General features: G+C 32.6%; 1 protein-coding gene across 7 annotated transcripts in view; it reads right to left on the reverse strand.

Annotated features, from left to right (window-relative positions):
* Positions 1-18450, reverse strand: part of LOC117106031 (fibropellin-1-like) — a 58419-nt gene extending 39969 nt beyond the window's left edge. For 6 of the 7 annotated variants that reach the window (XM_033247393.1, XM_033247374.1, XM_033247383.1 and 3 more), the window contains exons 1-16: positions 18341-18450; positions 17464-17577; positions 16977-17090; positions 16364-16477; positions 15357-15470; positions 14709-14822; positions 14201-14311; positions 13298-13411; positions 12366-12479; positions 11033-11146; positions 5418-5531; positions 4282-4392; positions 2998-3111; positions 2601-2714; positions 1956-2069; positions 151-264 (exon numbers count right to left, since the gene is read on the reverse strand). In XM_033247393.1, coding sequence (XP_033103284.1) covers positions 151-264; positions 1956-2069; positions 2601-2714; positions 2998-3111; positions 4282-4392; positions 5418-5531; positions 11033-11146; positions 12366-12479; positions 13298-13411; positions 14201-14311; positions 14709-14822; positions 15357-15470; positions 16364-16477; positions 16977-17090; positions 17464-17515 — 1642 coding nt within the window. In that variant the 5' untranslated portion in view covers positions 17516-17577; positions 18341-18450. The remainder of the gene's footprint in view (positions 1-150; positions 265-1955; positions 2070-2600; positions 2715-2997; positions 3112-4281; positions 4393-5417; positions 5532-11032; positions 11147-12365; positions 12480-13297; positions 13412-14200; positions 14312-14708; positions 14823-15356; positions 15471-16363; positions 16478-16976; positions 17091-17463; positions 17578-18340) is intronic. The other variant, XM_033247399.1, reaches the window with a different exon arrangement.
* Between the last annotated feature and the right edge of the window lie 2226 nt (positions 18451-20676).

A 20676-nucleotide genomic window follows, 5' to 3' on the forward strand; every position in this document is an offset into this window, starting at 1 on the left:
ATTATAGAAAATTAGTTCCACCAAGTGTGTTAAAATACTAAAAAATATCCATCAATATTCCAATGAAATAGGGATTTAGTTAAATTTTCTCCACCCTAAGGCCATTTTTCACCCCACCCCAAAACTACACTATGCCCCTGATAAGCTTACCTGTTCCACAACGACTCCCTGTATACCCAGGTAGACAAGTACAGGTGTACTCATTGGTTCCATCCACGCAGAAACCTTCATTCATACACGGATTGCTTGCACACTCATCAACATCTGTTTTCAAACGAAGAAAAAATAAACAAAATATATTTGAGTAAAGAATAATTTATAGACATACATGCCACAAACTTGTATCAATTGGATTTGAAACATAATAAACCAACAATAAGAATAATTGTTGATCCTATAAAAATATAAAATATGGACTGAATGTGAATAACCACAAAAAAAATGTATTTTGTATTTAACGCGCAAATATTTTAACAGAAATGCCAGCACCTGCACGTTTTACACAATTTTGAGGTTTAGTGCAATATACAAACAAAACAGAACAGAATATGTACGACACGTGCATTGTTAGATCTCTCATTTCCTGTCATTTTGTTAACATAACCATTTATAAGTCAATACAGATGGTTACTGATTCCATGCTAATGAATGTATTCCTTTATTAATAAAGGAATGGTTATAATTTCATGAATTATTGATTCTTACAAATTGAAATTTAATTGATTGTTACCTAGACCACAAGGACAATTGATGTTCTGACAATTGAATACCTAGGATACAGACTGGTTTCTATCTATATTCAAGAATTCCTGGCTGAATTTTACAAGAATTAGCAATCTTTACCAACTTAGATAAAGTAATTAAATATATATGTAAGATATAAACAAGTAGTATTCATAGTTAAAGCAAATACTCTAAAAAAAAAAAAGTTAAAGCATATCATGAAACAACTGATGTTATAATACTATACAATACAATTGATGACAAACATCATTCTTTCTAAAAGAAACAAAGATAGATAATGAAACAAATATAGATAAAACCCATGTATCCACCACATAAGGCAATATATTTTAAATTAATAATATTACCAAAAATACATGACAAATTGTATAAAGCTGTTTATAAATTAAGATTTTTTGAACAGTACCTTCAATATACCTTACTACTACAGTTTACAACTCATGAATTCCTTATTTATTACTGTAGTTACAAGATAAACCTTTAAACCAACAAGTAAACCATTCTAAATAAAAAAAGTTGATACAATCAAAAGTAATCAAAAGTATAATATATAAACTCTCTCAATGAATGAGCCAATCCAAAGCCCTCAAAAATTGAGAAAAACCAATTAAACAGCCTTATGAATATTACACAATCATGTGACCTCATTAATATTCAATAAGATTCTCAGAAACAGCCAATCAAATGACCTTATGAAAAATCAAATGGCCTCTTGAATAGCCAATCAAAATCAAAGAATCATTATGGGAATCAGTTTGTATCAACTTTTATCTACTAGAACATGCAATGAAAGGTAGATGATAAATCAAGCATAATTAAACAAATAACTGGTTTTTCTAACAAAATACAAAGAAATAAACTGATGTTTTTATTTCCTCCTAAGGAAATTGTTTTTTTTTCCGAGCACTGATAAACCAATCATTTTTTAAAGACAGTGAAACACCAAGTTGTGAATTCTTGCTTCTTGGTAGTTTTTACACACCAAATACCTTTCTTCTTTGGACTTCTGTGTCTTATTTTAATGTATATCTACAATAAAGTAAAGATTGTGACAGAATGTTGGAAACCCTGTTACAAAAATATACACCAAGTGCACCACCAAAACATTTCCCAAAAAACCCTGAATGATTGATCTTGAAAAGTAAGCACAAAGTCTGCAGGCACCCCTTGCCACCGGCACCCCTTGCCACCGAAGTAGTGATGCTGTCTACCTATGTCACAGTTGGTACCAGTCCAGCCGTTGATACAAGTACATATGTAACGGTTACCACCATCCACGCAAAACCCTCCATTTTCGCACGGGTTGCTGGCGCACTCATCAATTTCTACAAAATTTGAAATAAAAGAGCTATATTTTACAGTCTGTAAATATTACATAATTTGAGACAGTTATATGAAGTAAATATGTGTGATGCAGACAGCTTGCAATGATGCACTGTATAAGAGCAACATACTACTTACTCCCCCACGGAAGTAATACGTATTCACCCCCATTTGTCTGTATGTCTGTGTGTTAACTACAAAACTAACAATTGGATCATCATAAAATTTAGTGGAGGGGTACTTATTGGTCTAAATTAAAGGTGATCACAATTTTTGGGAAAAAGGTCAGAGTGAATATCAAGTTCATGGAAAAAGTCCGAAAAAAAAATTAATAAAGTTGTCAGGTGGGGGGTATGCATTCGTGTGCCCACTCTTTGTAGTTAACTATGTATTTTAAGACAACAAAAAAAAGTTATCTTTAATCGTATATGGAACTCATTTTGAAAAATACATCACAGCCATTTTATACGATCTGACTTAATATTTTGAGGATATGAATCTTGAAATAGTAGCACCATTAAAAGGTGGCCTACCTGTTTGACATAGCAGGCCCTCGTAGCCTGAGGGACAGGCACATTGGAACTGGTTTGGAAGATTCAAGCAAATACCGCCATTCATACAGGGTCCGCTGCTACACTCATTAACATCTATCAAGCAGAGGGAGGGAAGACATTAAATAGCAAAGTCAATAAGTAGGAAAGTATTAAAATAATTGAGGCTAAAAATAGAATGTCGATTTTTTATTCTTAATTAAGGAGTTATAGCTTAAAACTGTTATAAATCTAAAGAAATTATTATGTAATGATTGTTAGATCAGGGGCCAAACGTCGATTAGCGGAAGCTATTTTTTTACTCCTTTTCACCGATTTGTGAATAAATGTGAATTGAATTGAAAAACGGTAATTATCAAATGTAATTAAAGTGAATTACCATTGAGGCAGTTAGGGCCAGTGTAGCCATTGAAACAGGAACAAGAGTACCCATTGATCTCATCTTGGCATAGTCCACCATTGAAGCAGGGGTTACTGTTACATTCATTAATCTCTGTATAAACACAAAAAAAAACAATATTACGATTGTGCCACAATCATCATTATTTATTGTATATATAAAATTACTTGTAATATCAATTCTATGTGATAGTGTGGATATTATGCTGATACTGGTACTAGTATAGGCATTTAATGCGCCTTTTCCTTGCTGTTATAAATCCCAGTCCTTTTCCCTGGTCATTGGGTCCACATGCTAAGTGTTGCTGCTGGTAATCAGCGCAGGAGCAGGCAACCCCACCTGGGTGGAGAGAAGCAATGCAGATAAAGTGTCTTGCTCAAGGACACAAGCGAAATGCACAGCAAGGGATTGAAACCCCAACCTTGAGATTGGGAAACCAAACTGTCTCCATTGCACCAAAATGGCTTCCACTGATCAACTGGACCACATAGCTTTACCAGAATCCAACCTCCTATGTCTCTGATGATTTTGGAATGGGTCTGGTGTAAAGCACTTTCCCATGCTGCATTTACCAATACAAAAGTATGTTTACTGAGAGTACCAGCTCTCCTTGTACTCATAATCTGTTCATTTTGTTTTCATTGATGATTATTATTTTCCTGACAATTGCATAATTAATTCAAAACACTCAATTTTTTTATATAGTCTCTACAATTAGTCTAGAAATGTTCTGACTGTTTCCACTTCTAATATAATTTATACTGTTTAGAAGTTGGCACAGTAATATCAAAAATTTAGTGTTTTGATTCAATGTAAAAATGTATTTGTCAGGAAAATAATAATAAATGACAACAGCTGTTAATCGTTGATTGCTGTTCAATAAAAAAACATACAGGTGATTGCCTTTTTATCAGCAATGTTGTAATGTTATAATTTTTTTTCTTTATGTTGTCTGCACCATATATCTCTTGAACAAAGAATTTTTGAATATTTAATTAAATTGAAAAATTATCTAAAATAACTATAATAGTTTGCCCTTAAATTTGAGACAAGCTTTGGGGTGGTCTCATGGTTTGGTCCTCACTTAAAGGATTAGCTTAGTGTTAATAAAATTAAATATTGTTATTTGATTTTTTAAAAAGTCTTGAATTAGAGTAGTTTTGAATCAGTGGGGCCTCAGAATTAGAGAGGTCTCGGCATTATAGAGGTCTTGGGAATTAGAGGGGTCTCCAAATTGAGGGTTCACTGTATAAGCTGACATACCTGTATCACACTGAAAACCAATGAATCCTGCGGAGCAGACACATGTGTAACCATTGACATTGTCGCTGCAATTACCATTAACACACGGGTTGCTTACACATTCATTGATCTCTGTAAAAACAATAAGATTTTAAGTAGATATTGAAAGCATGTCTGTTACATACATCCAATAGATAAAAATGCAGGTTAAGCGGGGCACTCACAGATCCCTATGACCATCGCATTACAAATTGAATTCCGCTCCCTGTGAGACCTAAATGAGACGACACTGTATGCTGATTGTCGGTGGAAGTCTAAACGGGTCGTCATAAAAGACGATCCATTGCTCGCACCTTGTCGCGTTGTGTTCTTTATAGAATCACATTGGTCGACGACCGTTGTGCGCTGTGAGTGCCCGGTTTTACCACACAGGTTTGGAAAATTAGAATCCTATGAGAAAATATACAATGTTATTGAATATTTACAGTTGGAAAAATGTTATACTAGGGAAAAATATTATTGTATTATCTTATCCTACAGTATTTTGAAAGTCCGCTCATTTAGTTAATTCACGAAAGCTATAAGCCGGCCTACAAATGAAGCTCTGTATACACTATAAAATTCTGTGTGACAAATAAATGCGATATGCCCATATTTAGGTGTAATATGACATCATTATACCCATACATAGGCACATCACTCAAATTTATTTCATAAAATTTGATAGTGTGGACTGGACAGCGAGTTTAAGTCTATGACTCATATTCAGCATGTTCTTTCTTGGTGATCCAAAGACTTGACATGATATGATTATATTATGATCTATGATGCATGGGGGCGCCGCACTATTGGTGATCTAATGGTTAGGTGCCACCATTGTTCCTAGGCGAAGGGAGACAATATTTTGCCATGGAAAGCCAATCAGAAAGAAGATAGGTACCAATGGTAATGTTAGGTAATAACACCAAGGCATTCAAATATAATTACAACAGAAAAAAAAACCAAAAAAAAAACCTAATATTAAACAAAATTAATTCAAAGGTAAAAATGTAAAAAATAAATAAATAAATAAATAAAAATAAATAAATTAATTAATTAATTAACTAATTAATAAATTAATGACAAACACATACAAGAAAATCGAAGGCTGCCCTCACCTGTTCCACAACGCTCACCAATGTAGCCAGGTAAACATCCACACCTGAACATACTAACTTCATTAAAACAGATACCACCATTCTGACAAGGACCACTGAGGCACTCATCATCCTCTGTTACCATGGGAAAAAAAATGATTGACAATATTAGATAAATGTGTTGCCTGACAGAACTATGATTATGATAATGTGTTATTGATCGATTTTTATGATAAATGTTACATTGATAAATACTTCGGAGATTTCACAACCTTACAAAAAAAATAACAAACACGAATACATATTTATCATTATTATTTTGTCATTTGTGCTGAATATGATCGCTCATTCCTGAGAATAATAAAGATAGAAGACATTTGTTAATATGGGACCACAAAAAAGTGTCTTTAATTTGCACATGCCTACTATTGAAGGGGTAAACAATAGAACAGTATAAGCATTTTATAGCTTATTTATAATTTATTAAAGATTGGTCAGTGTTCTGCTAGTATATACCATAAAGTTCAATTACTGTTATTAACATTCAATAATGGTAATAACTAATGAAAAATTAGTGCACGGTTGTAGATAGAATAATAAAATTGGGAGTTATAACTGATGATGTCACAATTGACTTTATAATATTTATCATTGGTATCTATATTCTATTGCTTACAACATATTATTTATACATTATTGGTGTTTTCGATCAAGACCAGCCTAAAGCAAGTCCAGGAAGTCAAGTCGTCAAGTGAGTCATGAGTAATATTGGGTGTCCCTATATTAAATGATTATTTAATAAAGTATAATTAAGCCACCTCAGGCATTTAACTTTTCTAATTTGTATTTAAAACGTTTTTCTACAGTTAATATGTTTAAAGATGAAAAGAATGCTAAAATTTTAAAATGATTTGAATTATCAATCAATCAATCAATCGACTAAGTGGCTAGAATGTTGTTCTCAACAATTTGAAGTCAAACAGAATATAATGTAATTTACATTACTTTTTCAATGCAGCAAAGAAAAGCAAATTGTTTAAAATGAATAAAACACAGTGCACAAAAATATATATTGGGTCTGATTGATGATGTAACCATGACAACATCACAATGGCAACCAAAATCAGCACACAATTACGCACACACTGTATAGCAGAATTACTGTATGACAGAATAATATAAATATAAAGCAATCTATTTAATGAGATCTACATAAACAATAACTTACATATTGCAATATAACAAAAAGAGCTCCATTTCATAAATTATGTCGATTTGTATTGCATTGTATTTGTATGGTACTTTTAAGAAACAACCTGACTATTACTATTAAATATTTTGTAGAAATAGAGGCTATTTTTAGCAACCCACCCACAAAGGTTGTTGTATCTTCTTTGGGAAGCTATCTCAGTTTTATTTTTTCTTAATATGCTTTTGAGCACACTATTAAGATTTTGAAAATATAGTTTTTAGGTACAATATAATGAATTTAAATATACAGTATGGACTCAATAGCTTTTGGAGTATAATGAAGCACTGGTAAAGAGTGCTCATATTATAATTTTGAGATAGTGACAATTTGGTAAATGCGTTTCCAATTAATAATTATGGTTTAGGTTGGCCCCAATACAATATATGCTGCCTTTAGACCACAATACTAGGGATTAGCAATCACAATTAGGTTTGTTTGGATTAAAAAATTAATATTTACATATATATTGCTGGAGGCGGGAGGGGAGAGAATGGAGTACAGGGAAATTGTCACCACAGACATGCTAAGACAATATTTATAGCTTTAATCACAATAATGAACTATTATATATATGTGCAATACTGGGTGAAATTTTAAGTAGAATTATAGGTTAAAAGGTTAAAGGTTATTCCTTAGTTTTAGTTTTATTTAGGGAGGGGTTTTCCATATTATATTTTGAAAGATGGGTGTTGGAGGGGAACACACTTTGGTGACTACAGAAGATTTTTGACCTGTTTCCTCTCCTCAGATTCCCCCTACTATTATTTAATAGTATGGGTGACTATAAAAGAAAAATATCTTGTTATTGAACATTCCCACAAATACAATAACAAAATAATACTCTACTAAAGCCGTGTCCAGACTATAAAAGTATGTTTGACTAAAACATGTGACATGCCTATGTTCATGATGACATCACATCATGACCATATATAGGCACATCATGACCATATATAGGCACATCAAGACTATATATGGGCACATCATGACCATATGATATATAGGCACATCATGACCATATATAGTTCACTTTCCAATTTGAGAATCCTATAAATTCCAAGACCTCACTATTAATTTGAGACCACCTTTTTAAACTTCAATCAATGAAATAACTATCTACAGTGGAGACCAAACTCAGAGACTACACCAAATTTTCAGGTGCCAAATTTGGTCTTGAATTTGGGGGTCGGGGGTGAACTGTATAGGCACCTTATGACAACTGGGCATAAACGATAATTAAATAATCAGAAGAGGCCTAACGAAATATCATACACAAGTGTGTTTGTATTGAATATAAACACGGATAATACGGTGGATGTACAAATAGGCTGAATTTAAAGTTAATAAGATGTGTCTGTTACCACATCACCATATGTTAATTATCATGTTCAGCTTTCTTTTATTTATAACTATCACTTGAATATTTTTGAAGCTAAAGTTATTGATCTGATTACCTCAAGTACCCATAGCAACAAGAAAGCAATAAAAGTCTACATTATTAATTACTGGTAGGAGAATGGAAATTATGTTATTGAGTTAATTTCTAACAATGGAGATCAAAGGAAAGACAGAATGACAATATGAACATGGTGTGAATGACAAAATAACAATGCAAGAGATACAGCACTAGAATTACAAACTCGCAGAACAAAATGATAATTAAGAAATTCATAATAAAACAATAGAATGGTGAAGATCACATTCTACAACTGAAGTATCAGTAAGTAAGTCATAAACTAAACATCAAAACAAATTAAACATCATACTTACATTAACACAAGAGTCGGGTCCTCAAAACGACAAGAGTATATCCGTGGTAACGCTCAACAGAATTAAAAACTTAAAACAAGCTAACCTCAAGAAGCACAAGCGAAGTCAACGTTTCAACAAGTAACATTCAAAATTATATATAACAGATAAAAGGGAAAAGTTTGGTTCAACAAATACAGTAAACATCAAAAAAAATACATACACAATGAAAAGTTATGATGAAACTCATTTTATGATAAAGTACAAGCTTAAAATTATAATTTTAGATATATCATCCAAGACATTTAATATTTGTATATTAACAAGTGTTAAAATTTAACAAAATAAAACATATTAGATACTATAATATATTTGTTAGACCATTCAATCATGCTAGGACCCCGTGTAATTCTACATTTGTATATTAACCAATTAAAATATGACAAAATAAAACATATTAGATATTATAATATATATATTTTTTATATCATTAAATATTATGCTAGGACACTGTGTAAACGCTATAAACATTATGCCCATTATTAAATTATATTGACAAAAGCTTGTGACATGCCCAAATATGGTCATGACATCACATCACGACCATATATAGGCACATCATGACTATATATGGGCATACAACAGCTTTTTGTGGTGATGATGACATCACATCATGACCATATATAGGCACAACATGAATATATATGGGCATACAGTACAACAGTTTGTTTTTTTTCCAAAGAAAATCTGATAGTGTGGACTATCAAATTATATTTGACAAAAAAGTGGCATACCTAAATATGGCTATGATGACATGACATCATGACCATTTATAGGCACATCATGGCTATATGGGCATAAAAACAGTTTTTGGTAAAAAAATTAAAAAAAGCAATAGTTTGGACAGATCTTAATACTCCATATTACCTGGCATAACAGAAAAAAATATGTAACGCACAAAAGCATGAAGCTGACAACTTTGCGGGGATATAAATATTGATCGATGACAGGAATCTGACGCGATATTGTACGACAATCAATATAATCCGCCGTGTGGTATAATACACTAAAGTCATCTCACGCCTGAATTTTCAATAATGCATGTTTTCACTGGTAACGAAGCATAACATTTGGAACATTATCCTTTCCAAAAATAGTTGTAGATGGAGTGAAAAAAACAACGCACTATATCAGTGATCAACAAAAAAAAACATATTTAAATTATATTTAGTGGCTTAGAAAGAGTAAAACAATGACAATTATCATATATTCCAGTACTCTAATAATATACCAAAAAAAAAAACCACAGTGATAGAACTATATATTTTATACTATTAATAATTTAACAATGGGTCCATTGATTGGTTCTCTTACTTTACAAATGCTACTACTACTATTACTATTCATTAGCATTAAACCTTAAATTCCACTTTATACAACACCTGTATTATTCTATTAATTTGATTAGTTGAAAACAGGTCAAGAGAAATTGAATTAAAATGAATATTCCATACTTTACTTGAGTACTAGTCAACAATGGTTTATTGATATAATGGAGAGAGATACAGAGGAGTTGTTTAAAACAAATAATGAATGTTTCTCATTCGTTCAATGGGGGAGAATATTTCATGAGGTGAAAGATTGGATGTTCTATTCAACTCGACTAGGCTAGGCTAGGCTAGGCTTTCGAGTTTAATAGAACATCCAATCTTTCACCTCATGAAATATTCTACATTATTGCTCTCCTACGAATTCATTATTTGCATAATATAGCATGGCTGTAGGAACTAAAGAAATCACCAAAACACTTAAATATTGCATACTGTAACTATTTAAGGTATTAATTAAAATGTTGTAGAAAGAAATTGCAATAAAGATAACTTAATACAGTATTACAAATAGATTATTAATATACTTTGTATATAATACATCATAGTACAAAGTGCAACTAAACCTAATACCTATAGCACTTTACTGCCTTTTTAAAACAAAAACTAACACCTAATTCATTAAACACCATTAACAGATTCAACAATATATCTATTAACAATAACAACCATTAATATATTCTTAAAAAAACAATATTAATCTACTAAACATGATTCACATATCCTTCAAAAGACAATACATCTATTAAAACCAACATTAGCAGATTCTTACAAACAATAAATCTATCAAACCAACATTAACAGATTCTTGAAGAGATAATAAATTTATTACCCAATATATTAAACATGATTAAACAGATTCTTAAAAAGACAATACTGTACATTTATTAAACCAACATTAGCAGATTCTTACAAACAATAAATCTATCAAACCAACATTAACAGATTCTTGAAGAGATAATAAATTTATTACCCAATATATTAAACATGATTAAACGGATTCTTAAAAAGACAATACATTTATTAAACCAACATTAACAGATTCTTACAATTAAACAACAAATCTATTAACAATAGATTCTTAAAAAAGAAAATAAATGCATTAAACCAGCATTAGATTCTGAAATCGAGGGTGGTTTACCCAGTTATATTGACTATAAAACACTGCTTGGCTCAAACTATTTCTTCCTAAAAACACAAATGAAAGTCAATTAATAAAGAAATAATAAAGATAAAATTTAGCCTACCTTGCTCGCATAAAGTGCCTGACCATCCCTGTACACACGTGCAGTCAAAACGATTTGTTCCGTCAACACATGCACCGCCATTCTGACATGGATTGCTGGCACACTCGTTTGTATCTGAAATAAGGGGCAAAATAACGATAAATCTGCAAACATTGATTATTGTGTACCATGGCTTTCTTAGGCTACGCTTATATTGTTTGATAAGCATGGTTAGGCTATCTTATTCCAGGCATTACCCTTCCCTTCTCTTTAGGGTTCCTGGTTTGTTTTTTGCCAATTTTTTATTTTCCAATCTGACTTTGGAGTCTGTACACTGTCAGCGCCTTGAGATGATTCTATTGTAATCCTACTGTACCATTACCCTTAACCCAGGCTAGAACAACCCACCTACGTTTCACAGTTTGACTCATAACATGCGGGTGTTAGTGCCACAGGGTGTTTCACTGCAAAGTTCAATCAAAAGGCCTAGTGTATACAAGCTTACATGCTCTGAGCGTTTAAATATCTTTCAGTTAATGCTCAGTGTCTTCGCTGGGTCGAGCAATTAGTTTAATTTCCTGAACGCATTTGATTGGGCGTAAACCTAGTGTGATGACAAGTCTGAATGTAGCAGTGGAAATGTGTACCACGTATCATTATTACAGAAGCTTGAACAGTTCAGAAATCGCAATCGCAATTTATCAAAGAACTGAGTTCCATGAGAGCATCTGTGAATCATGTGCCGGCCAACCATTGCCTGTCAATGGTCTTAAATTGCAGGCGAACGATGCAGTGATGTTTGGGTATTCTGCTCAGTCTGTTTCTCTGCATCTGTAGTTTGGTTACAATAGGAGTTGCTTTTTGTTTTTGTTTTTCCAGCGCACTGAGACTTCGGTATAATGCGCTATACCAAATCCCACTAAATTACATTACAGCAGAAGACACACATTTTGATGTATCAGGTATATCAGAAACAAGAAACCACTATCAGAGTAAATCTGATTGTAAGGTACATGATAAAATTTTTGTCTTATTTTTGTCTTAGCCCTGTCCAGAACATCAAATTTGATTTGCTAAAAACATGTGACATGTCTAAATATAGTCATGATGACATCACAGCATGACCATATATAGGCACATCATGACTATATATGGGCATGCAACAGTCTGAACAGGGCTTCACAGACAAAACTTTATCACATATTATTCAGGTACGAAAACATAATTTTAACGCCTGGAGCGTAAATGTGCTGGCGCCAGGAGTCGACTGTTCTATTATTTTTCAAGGATGTTCTCTTGAGAGAGAGAATAGGCAATTAGTTGGTTTATCCAGGTAAGTATTCATTTAACTTACCTGTTGCACAGTTTGTTCCCTCCCAGCCTGGCTGGCAGTTGCATGAGTACATGTTAGCTCCATTAATACACACCGCATTGTTCAGACATGGAGACGATGCACACTCATCAATATCTACAGAAAAGAAATGAGATAAGAAGTTATCAATGATTTGATTTGATGACATTCACATTCCAAAAAGTCATTTTAATATTTAAACATTCAAACTGATATTTTTAAATGTTTAAAAATGGTTAAAAACAAACCATTCTTGTTAGTGATTTTTTTTAATGCACTTTGTTCACACTTGGAATCAGTTCACACTATTGTCTTCAGTTTAATGCACGAATTTCACATTAGTGTCTTGAATTGAAGATAATGCACCACATTCAAGCCAGTGTTTTTTACTTGTATTAATGTTACACATGTTCACACTTGGAACCAATCCCATTTGTGTCTTCACTTATACACCACATTCGCATTATTGTCTTGAAAATAATGCACCACATTCACAATAGTGTCTTTCACTTGTAATATTGCACCATGTTCACACCTGGAACTAGTTCACCCAAGTGTTGCACTTGCACCATATACATATTCCAGTCTTGCATTACGTTCACACCTGTGTCTTTCACATGTAATAATAAGCTGTGTTCACACTTGGAATCAATTCACAATAGTGTCTTTACTTTAAAGCACCATTTTCACATTAGTGTCTTGAAATTAATAAACCTCATCAGTATCTTAACATTTAGTTCAAACCTGTGTCTTAACAATATTACACCATGTTCACACAACGTGCCTGTAATTGCAAAATACACCACATTCACACTAATTGTAGAACTTTTAATCTGTGTCCACACCTATAAACATGCAATAAAGCTGCATTCACATTAATAAATATGTCTAAATTCCAATGTGTTGACACTAGCAAATTCAATTTAAGAACTAACCCTGTTCACATCTGGTTCCTTCCCAGCCTGCACTACATGTGCATGTGTACAAATTTTCAAGATTCTGACAGACAGCACCGTTGTAGCATGGATTACTTGTACACTCATCATAATCTGTGAAAAGCAAAAAAACATGTTGCCACATTTTGTAGCATGATATTTATCCCATGAAAGCATGTGGTACAACAGTTGCAGCGGTCCTAAGTCTCCCGGAAGTCGCAGGAGTCTTGCAGATGATGGAACGGCCACCTGCACTCCCAAAACCAGGCACAAATCTCCCGGAAATCCCCACAAATTCATAATATTTGCATGCTTTTACTAATTGTGACCCAAGCTCACAAATAGGCTGTAAACTCGCACAGCACTGTATTGAGAAACAAGCCTCAATAGCCAGAACATGCCATAAAATATGAATTTCGTGTGAATTGGGTTTTTGTGTAATAAATAAAGTATAATTATTAATCTTACTATTCCTGAAGTTTGAGTTTAACATTCAAACTGTAAAAGGCAAAATTTAGCCATTTTCAAATAGGAGTTAGTGAAAATGAATAGGAAATTGCCAAAAATAATAGACTTTTTTTCAAAACTTCATTTTGGCTTGAGGACGAGTTTACAGCCTGTTTGTGAGCTTGGGTCACAATTTATGATGAATTGTCTCACGGAAGACAGCAGTGATGTGTATTGCCATGCGCAGCAAAATAAAATATATTATAGAAGCTTCTTCAGTCAGATCTAACAGAAGGAAATGCATCACACTTGGGACACTGGCAATTGAAATGCTAACAGTACTCATGGGTACCTTTATATATATCACAATTAGATACATGTACTCCATCGCAGAACTACTTTGAAAGTGTCTTTTAAATTAGTTCCTTTCTCATACACAGTGGAGAGTCAACTTACCTACATCGCATCGATTGCCCTGCCATCCGCCGTCACATGTGCAGCTAAAGAAATTCAGGTTGTTGTTACACACGCCATTCACACATGGGTTGCTCGCACATTCATTAATATCTAGACACAAGCGGTAAAGGTTAAAGGTCAAACAATGTTTTGAAATATAAATTTGATGTTATAATGTTATATACCTGCCAACTTTGTTGGCTTCTGATGTGTGAGACAAAAATATTACTAAATTTGTATAGTCTTCGGTTGGTAAAGCTTTTAAAAGAAATTTATAAGGCCTGTATTTACATTTTACTGATGAATTCACTTCATATTTATGAATTTTAGGGTATAATCAGCCTATACATTCTATCACATTAAAAAATTGTTATGATGCGTGAAACGTAAAAAGTGGATTCTCATGCGTGAGACTCATGCATTATGCATGTGAGGTGGTAGCCTGTGTAATGTTCATTATAACTTGCATAAATTATTACAAATTCATTATCATTCATGTTATTCTTACCAATTTCACAGTTAGCACCAGTCCAACCTGCAGTACAGTCGCATTCGTACCTGTTAACGTTGTCGATACAAACAGCTAAATTCTGACATGGGTTACTCAAACACTCATTGATGTCTGTAAATAAAAATGTATAATTTTAGAATGAAATCTACGCTATCATAATTGTTATATTGTTTGTAAATATTAGTTTTAAAGTATTAGACAATTATGTAATAAAATTATCCAGTTAACTATTCATGAAATAGACAGAGTATGTAATAAAATTATGTTTAAAATGTTATCTACAATGTCTGTCAGTAAATACATATTAATTCAATCATCCAATTCTTAGTTCTATTCAACCAGCAAAAAGTTCATACAATGGTGAAAACTCAATACTTTAAGCCGGCTTTACACTAAAAGAATTTATTTGCGTAAATTAAAATCATAGGTTCATGCGTAGGCGCATTCACATTTCTATTGGTGTTTTTCACTTCAGCTTCCTGAGCTCTGATTGGTCGAGCATTTTTTTTACTTTGCAAAGGGTAAAAATGTGCGACCAATCAGAGCTCAGGAAGCAAACCGACCCTTTTGATTCGCGTGAATAAATTCGCCTAGTGTAAGACCGGCTTCAGAACATGGTGATCAAAAACATAAATTGCTTCCTACTATTTTCACAGTTGATTCCGTTATAACCTGGCAGGCAGGTACAATCATAGCGATTAACTCCATTGGCGCACGGCGCGCCATTTTGACATGGGATACTGGAGCACTCATTGTAATCTGTAAGACGGAAAAATTATAAAACAAACAATGTTTATTATGAAGTTGCTTCAATATCATCTTCATTTTCATCATAAGCATATGGTGAGGCAGTATCAATTACGATTTCCAGCCAAATATCTTGAGTTTGAGAATGAATTCAGTAACACACACACCTCTGAGTTAATAAAATACATTTCAAATGATAGATAGTTATTTGATCTGGATATTAGACCTCTTTATTAAGGCCTAAGACAAATTTCTGTAGTATTTTTGTATATTTCCGTATGTCCGTAATTAAGTAAAATTTCAGTAGCAACTACGGAAATTCCGTAGTACTTGCGAAGTCTGGGCCTGCAATCAAGATGATTCCCAAGTCTGTGAAGTGGTACAATTTAGTGTTTGTATGCATCTTGTTTAATAAAGACAAAAAAAGTACCAAGAAAACCATAGTTAGTACTCCTAGGCCTTGTTTCTCTTACATTTAAGTCAAATTTTCACACAATTTTCCTAATTAATACAACGTTCATGAGACTGAAAATAAATATCTTGAAAAATGTTCCCTGAAAATTAAAAAAAAAACGCATTTCTGTATACCTATAAAAGAAATTTATTCTGGGAGGGATTAGTGAGTTCTGTAAGATTTTATACTCATCCCCCTATCCATCTATCTATATTTGTCATTATCAAAAATTTCCAGGAGTGGTGCCAGCTTTTACCCGATTGGCAGCCCATCAGTATCGACAGATGGGCCAGAGTCCACACCTACCTCAGCACCCCCTAATCTTTCATTCCTCCACTGGTACTACCCCTGCAACTGTGGACATACAAGACCGTGAGATATCCGGAGCTAAGTATTTACGTTTTGGAAAAAATATAGTATTTTTGTGTGAATACTTTTTAAGCAAACTTACCAACATTACATACATCCCCAGTCCAGCCACCCACGCAAGAGCATGTGTACTGGTTAATGCTGTCGGTACATGCACCGTTATTTTGACATGGCTGGCTTTGACACTCGTCAATATCTGCGAATAAATGTTACCATATAAAACAAATTACCGAATGACATCATATGACGAATGACATTTTTATAAAATATATGTTGGCCTATATACTAAATTTGCCTTGAATTTAGTACCGTAAAATATTAACATAAAAACATTTTGTTTATACTATATAGCCGTATCAATGAATTTTTGAGCTGTTTAATTTCAGTGACATTTTCCTAATATAATTAATTGTGCATAATTGTTTTTATTATTGTTGATAAATTTAATTTAATAAATAAATGTTTTTGTTTTGGTTTCTGGTTTAAACTTGTAAATTTAATCTTGTTCTTGTTTTTGAGAATTTGTTGTTACTCTTCAATTTTGTTCACGAAATTGCAAATAAAGAACATTTAAATTTAAATTCGAAGATATTTTCAGTGTTTTTATATAAAAAACAATAATAAAAAAAACAAACAAAAATAAAAAATAAATGTCTTTTTAAACACATTATTCTACCATCATAAATTGAACTTACTTGTCTCACAAAGCCTTCCGGTGTATCCCGCAAGGCAAGTACAAGTAAACATGTTCTGCAGATTGTTACAGGTTGCACCATTTAAACACGGACTGCTACTGCACTCATTAATATCTGAAATAGAATAATTTAACATTAGCATGTAATAATTTACTTGCAAAGCTATTAATATGCAGCAGCTCAGTCGGCTAAACTGGCGGTAGCTGAACCGCCATAATCTCTTGCCTCTTGGTCCCCGGTTCAATTCCAATCGCTGCTCTCCTTGGATTTCAACTAGAGGGCTGAAATGCAAGTTACGATAGCGCACCTTCTTTCAGATGGGACGATTTAGCTGTTGGTCCCGTGGGCAATAGGGCTTATGTGCACGTTAAAGAAAACAGTACACTCTGGAAATAATTCTCAGGACTTTCGAGGGTTATCCTTGGTAAATCACACCGAAGAAATCCAATCCAACGTGATAGTCCATTATCACTACAGTACGACTTACCTATGTTGCAGTTTATTCCGGTCCAGCCAGGAGTACAGGTGCAGCTATACATAGCAAGCCCATCCACACAGCCAGCTCCATTTTGACAAGGATTTGACGAACATTCATTTATATCTGGAAAAAAGTGCAAGAAAATAGCCATATCTCTATGAATTTTTTTTTTGGGGGGGGGGGAGGAGAAATTACCAATTAATGGCTATAGATTTTTTTTTCTATTTTTCTTCTTTCGGCAGTACAAACATTAGACTAACCATTCAAAATGAAAGAGAAGGAAACAAAAGTGATTAAAAACTACTTTTGTCAAAGGGCGTGCCTCTCTAACTTCACACATAATACAAACACATTGATAACTTAAACCTAAAATTGGACCTAACAAATATTTTACTTTACCAATCAATGTTTCCCTAATATTGAAACTTGACCATTTGACTGAGCAATATGTTCAAATTGGTTTTGAATAAAAAGTCACCCCACCCCTTGATATTAATGGTCAATAAATTAATTGTATTGAAAATAATGAATAATTTAATCAACTTTTTTTATAATCCAATATGATTTTGTATCTATTTTTAATGTTATTGTATGTATTAGTTTAATTAAATAATAATTCAATAATTGTCTGTCTTGTAATTATATATACTATTTATGTATCGTTTTAACAGGCAATTTCCCACATCTCTTTTCTGTTCGATGTGACGTTGATTTGTTGAAGGTGGGATGTAGAGGTGCTTGGCACCTGTCAATTTCTTTATTTTTGCTGCTTTTTCTATATTGCTATTTTGTAACTTATGCTTCTTGTATGTTCAGTGATGAAGCTTAATTTTTTTTTTTAAGTGTGGACATATAAAGGATTAAATATTTTGTGCATAATACATACTTGTTTCACAATTGTCGCCTTCATAGCCAGGGGCACACTGACAGGAATAAGAAAATTCAGCATCATTACAGATGGCGCCATTCAAGCAGGGAGCATCCAAGCAATCATCAAGATCTAAGAAAGAGAAAAAGGATTTTTTTTCTTCTTCACAAAATTATTTCTTTTTTGCATACAGTAATACAGACATTACAGTGATCAGAAAAAGTAAACATAATGAAATATCCCTAAAAATTAATAGACATTACAATACAATTACAAAACAATTATTCTAAAGGAAAAAAAAAATTTATAAAAATTTGAAAAAAATAAAAATAAACTATGCCAGTGAGATTCCACTGTAATAAGATATTACAAAAAAAGTTATTGCATAAAATGAAATGCGATTCATTTACAATACAATAAAATTAAAACTTTTAAATTGACATTTCTAGTGATTATATTTTATATTAAAATAGACATTCTCATCAAAACAGCTCTTTCCAGAACTATCCTTGTGGTGTACCTCAAATACAAGTACTTACAACAATTTAAATAATTTAAATATTTTTTTTTAAATAAATTCTTTAATAAATTGGAGAATATTTTGTATAGCGCCTGTTAGAAAAAAAAATATCTATTCATAACACTGTAAAAAAAATAAGATAAGTCCAAAATCAAGCGTATTCATTTATTGAATTTTAACAAAGTCTTTGATGTACAGCAGGTACCATATTTTCATTAGTTCACAAAATGGAACGCGCCCAGATCCCTGGGCTGGCTGTGAGCTCGGTCAGTTTTTTTCTTCTTGAAAGCCTTTAAAAGAGTGCAAAAATATAACGGAAGAAGGTTTTATCCAATGAGATTATTTCTGTTGCCACTTCAAACTAAGCAAATGGATTGGTAGAGGCAAAGTTATGACGTTGTAAATACCGTAAACGACTCCTCTCAAACCGGCTCAAATCCCGCTGAAAAACAATCTAATATCACTTATATTCTTGTAATTCAACCCAAAAATGTTGGAGCTAAATATTTGAAAGCAAATATTTTGTAAATTGTTTACAATACCTATACATACTTATAACTTTCTATAAACAATTCAACCTAAAGTTATCCAACCTCTAGTTTTTGAGTTACTGTTTTTGCAGTAAAATCAGTCAATGTTTTTTGGGAAAATGGTAATGGTTAAGAGATAGCGTGATTTTCACAGCGGTGCGTTTGCAGTTAAGTGGATCAAACAAATTGATATGATATTCATACAACAATAATTTTTGCTGAAGTTCAGCTTTTGAATAAATTGCACCATTAATCAAATTAAACATTTCTCATACTCTACATACTACAGGTAGCTTGCTTCAAAAAGAAAAGGAGGTCTATACTTCACTAATCATGGGGGAACAATAGAAAAAGAACAAATAATTTCCAATTAAAACATTTTAACTGTGTGCAACTTGAATTTTATCCAAGTTTCAATATGTTAATTTAAAAATTATAATGAATTTTCATATTTTCAAATTGTTACATTTTTTAGTATCCAGTGGAATTTTCTTATACTTTTTTTTAATGAACAGTGTATTATTTTTAATTATATTTTAATAAAGAGTGTATGATAAACAATAACAATTAAAAATAAATGATAATTTTATTTCAGGATTCACAATGAAGGTTTGTCAATAAGCCAGGCTACTTATACTGGGTGGTACCTAGTTCATTGATGTTAATATTGATTTTTAACCAGTGATGACACAGCTAGCAACAATAACAGGTGGATCCACAAGTGCTATTGCTTTTGTCATTAGCTAATTACTAATTTATCATAAAAATGAGTTTATATTCCTCCATGGTTACACTGCAGTTGGCGGATTCAAGAAGGCTGGGGGGAAGCTTCCCCCCTGCAATTCTTTCAACATTGAAAAAAATTGAGGAAAAAAAAGAAAATTATATTCAAATATTTGTTTAAGAGTGCCATTTTCAGCAAACTAGAGGTACTGCAATCATAAATTTCTTACTGTACCTCTTCCCAAACCATTTGGGCCTGAGGTGGTATAGACCCTCCATTTGTGAAGGTACCTCCCAGGGCCCCCTCTATTTACAATTACTGGATCCGCCACTGTACTGAGTTTGTCATCAGCTATATACTCTTTGTTGTATTAAATAATAACAGTTTGTTGTATCATGAAGGAATACAGCTTTATTTATAATATAAATTGGTTTTATCATGGAGTTATTTCTTTCATGGTTTCTATTATCTAATTTCCCCATCATGAATTATTAAAAATGTGTTGAAATCGTTGATTAAAAAAAAAAATTACATCCAAAATTAAATAAACTACTGTAGTTCTTGTGTCCACATATGTGGG

Source organism: Anneissia japonica, unplaced genomic scaffold (assembly GCF_011630105.1).
Source record: "Anneissia japonica isolate Jap-2015-1 unplaced genomic scaffold, ASM1163010v1 scaffold287832_len156248_cov139, whole genome shotgun sequence".
Taxonomy (NCBI): domain Eukaryota; kingdom Metazoa; phylum Echinodermata; class Crinoidea; order Comatulida; family Comatulidae; genus Anneissia; species Anneissia japonica.